Source organism: Microtus ochrogaster, chromosome 5, assembly GCF_000317375.1.
Source record: "Microtus ochrogaster isolate Prairie Vole_2 chromosome 5, MicOch1.0, whole genome shotgun sequence".
In the NCBI taxonomy this organism is placed as follows: domain Eukaryota; kingdom Metazoa; phylum Chordata; class Mammalia; order Rodentia; family Cricetidae; genus Microtus; species Microtus ochrogaster.
The window spans coordinates 74,341,994-74,344,240 of NC_022012.1; the positions used below are offsets into that span (position 1 = coordinate 74,341,994).

General features: G+C 37.1%; 1 protein-coding gene across 1 annotated transcript in view; it reads right to left on the reverse strand.

Moving 5' to 3' along the window:
* The window catches only part of Clpx (caseinolytic mitochondrial matrix peptidase chaperone subunit), a 41,496-nt gene that overhangs the window by 19,538 nt on the left and 19,711 nt on the right, over positions 1 to 2,247 (reverse strand). The window contains exon 5 of the mRNA XM_005347764.3: positions 799 to 958. Coding sequence (XP_005347821.1) covers positions 799 to 958 — 160 coding nt within the window. The remainder of the gene's footprint in view (positions 1 to 798; positions 959 to 2,247) is intronic.

A 2,247-nucleotide genomic window follows, 5' to 3' on the forward strand; every position in this document is an offset into this window, starting at 1 on the left:
TGGGAGGCAGAGGCAGGCGGATCTCTGTGAGTTCGAGACCAGCCTGGTCTACAAGAGCTAGTTCCAGGACAGGCTCCAAAACCACAGAGAAACCCATATTTACATTTAAACTGAATTGTAATTTATATTAAAACATTTTACTACTCTACAGTCCACAGTAAATGAGTACGATGATACATGTTAGAATCTCAGCTAAATACAAATTACACCAAGAATCACTTAGAAATTTGCCCTCTACCTCACATTCTATAGCTGGGGTCCAAGGAAGAGAGTGCGATGCCGCGTTAACTTTTCATCTCTGTGAAGCTCGGACTTAGGCAAATGAAATCCTGTATCTTGAACCCAAAAAAAGAAAAACTAGAGTTTGTCTAGAGCATTGCAGTGCTCTGTCCAAAGGTAATCTCAAGAATTCAAGGCACTCGATCTCTACTCCAACAGTCTTGTTGGTTTTTGTGGTGCTGGCAATCAAAGGCAGAGGCCTATGAGCACCAGGCAGGTACTCCATACCTGAGCTTCTCACACATCTCCTAAATACACCCTCAAGAAACACATTTTACTTTGTGACTCCAAGTTTTAAGAAACAATACTTACTGAACTAAAAGTTAATGTACTCTGGTATTTCTTATTCTCACCTACTTAAAAAAAAATTAATGCCACTAGAAACCCACCAAAATGATTTCGTTATATAAGGAATAATTTAATATGTTGTACTACTGTAAATGAATTTCAGATAAAAGAGTTACAAATAAAGATTAAGCACAGTAATCTATATTTTGGTCAATTAGCAAAAACACTGACCTCTAGGTGTTAATGATGTCTGCTTCTCAACCTCTGCTTGCTGTCTCAGATTAGCTGGAATATTATTATATATTCTCTTATAATGATTATACACGGCAACTGAAAGTACTTTCTTAGCAAACGATTGGCCAACAACATACTTGTCGAGGTAGTTATAAATCTGAAAAATGATTAGGTATGAACAATTCACTGTGAGCCATCATAAAAACAAACACATTACAGAACTACATACTAAACAAATTTGCTTAGAATTTCAAATTTGAAGAAGATTCCCATTAAAAATGAAGTGTCTGGGTCTTGAGAGATGGCTCAGTGGTTAAGAGTGCTTGCTGCTCTTGCAGAGGATTGGAGTTTAGTTACCAGCCCCCAATCAGGCAGCTTGTAACCACCTCCAAGGAATCCAACACCCTCTTCTGATCTCAGAAGGCACACGCACATGCACATGCACACACACATAAACATCCCTACACAATTTTTTTTAAAAAAAAGTAATCTTGAAAAAAGATATTCATTTACCTGGATAGCAACTTAAAAGCTTTGTTCTTTCCTTTTTATAGGGGAAAGAAGTACTGGGAATCAAACCCAGGGAGACTTGGATGTGGCCTTATATGTTCTACCACTGAGACACACAACTCAGTTTTGTCAATAAAAATTAAAGTTCTGGTTCATACTTCCTATTACCAACTGTTTGGAACCAGACATCAATCTCCTGAGTTTTTAATGAAGAAGGAACTGTTGAATTGCACGTCTGAAATCCTATTATGTGGTAGGTAGAGGCAGGAGAATCTCAAATTCAAGGACAGACTGAGTGACATAGTAACACCTTATCTCTAATAACCACATACATGCACACACATATGCAAACACAAGCATACACACAACCTATTAATATTGATGAACTCCTGAAAAGTTAAATCACTATTTCTAGAACTTTGACTCAGATGTATAAAATCTACCAATTAGTAAACATATAAAACTATTACATTATTTTTGTGTGACCATTACTTTAGCCTTAAATTAATTTTTCAGATCCTACTTGCTCCTTTCAAGTTATATCTCTGCATTACTAAATTTGCCATAATATACATGGAAACAAACATACATGATGCCCTAAATAATAATAAAATGAGGCAGAGAGTGAGGAGTAGTGTTAATTGTGCAGACCATGGAAAGATGGCTAGAACATAGAACAAAGGGTTAAGAAGAGCTCCTGGGTTCTCAAAAAGTACACACCAGTGAACACTCTGTCATATTTGACAGGGCCAAATCAGTGTCTGAAATTTCTAGAAAGCATTTATACCATCAAAACTATAGTAACACATGTAAGGCTGCCCCGAAAGTAAACGCCTGAGCTTCACACACACACTGTGAGCTCACGTATGTGCACATTTACATACACACACCAGTTAAATAAAAAATTAATAAACTCGGGCTGGAGAGGTGGCTCAG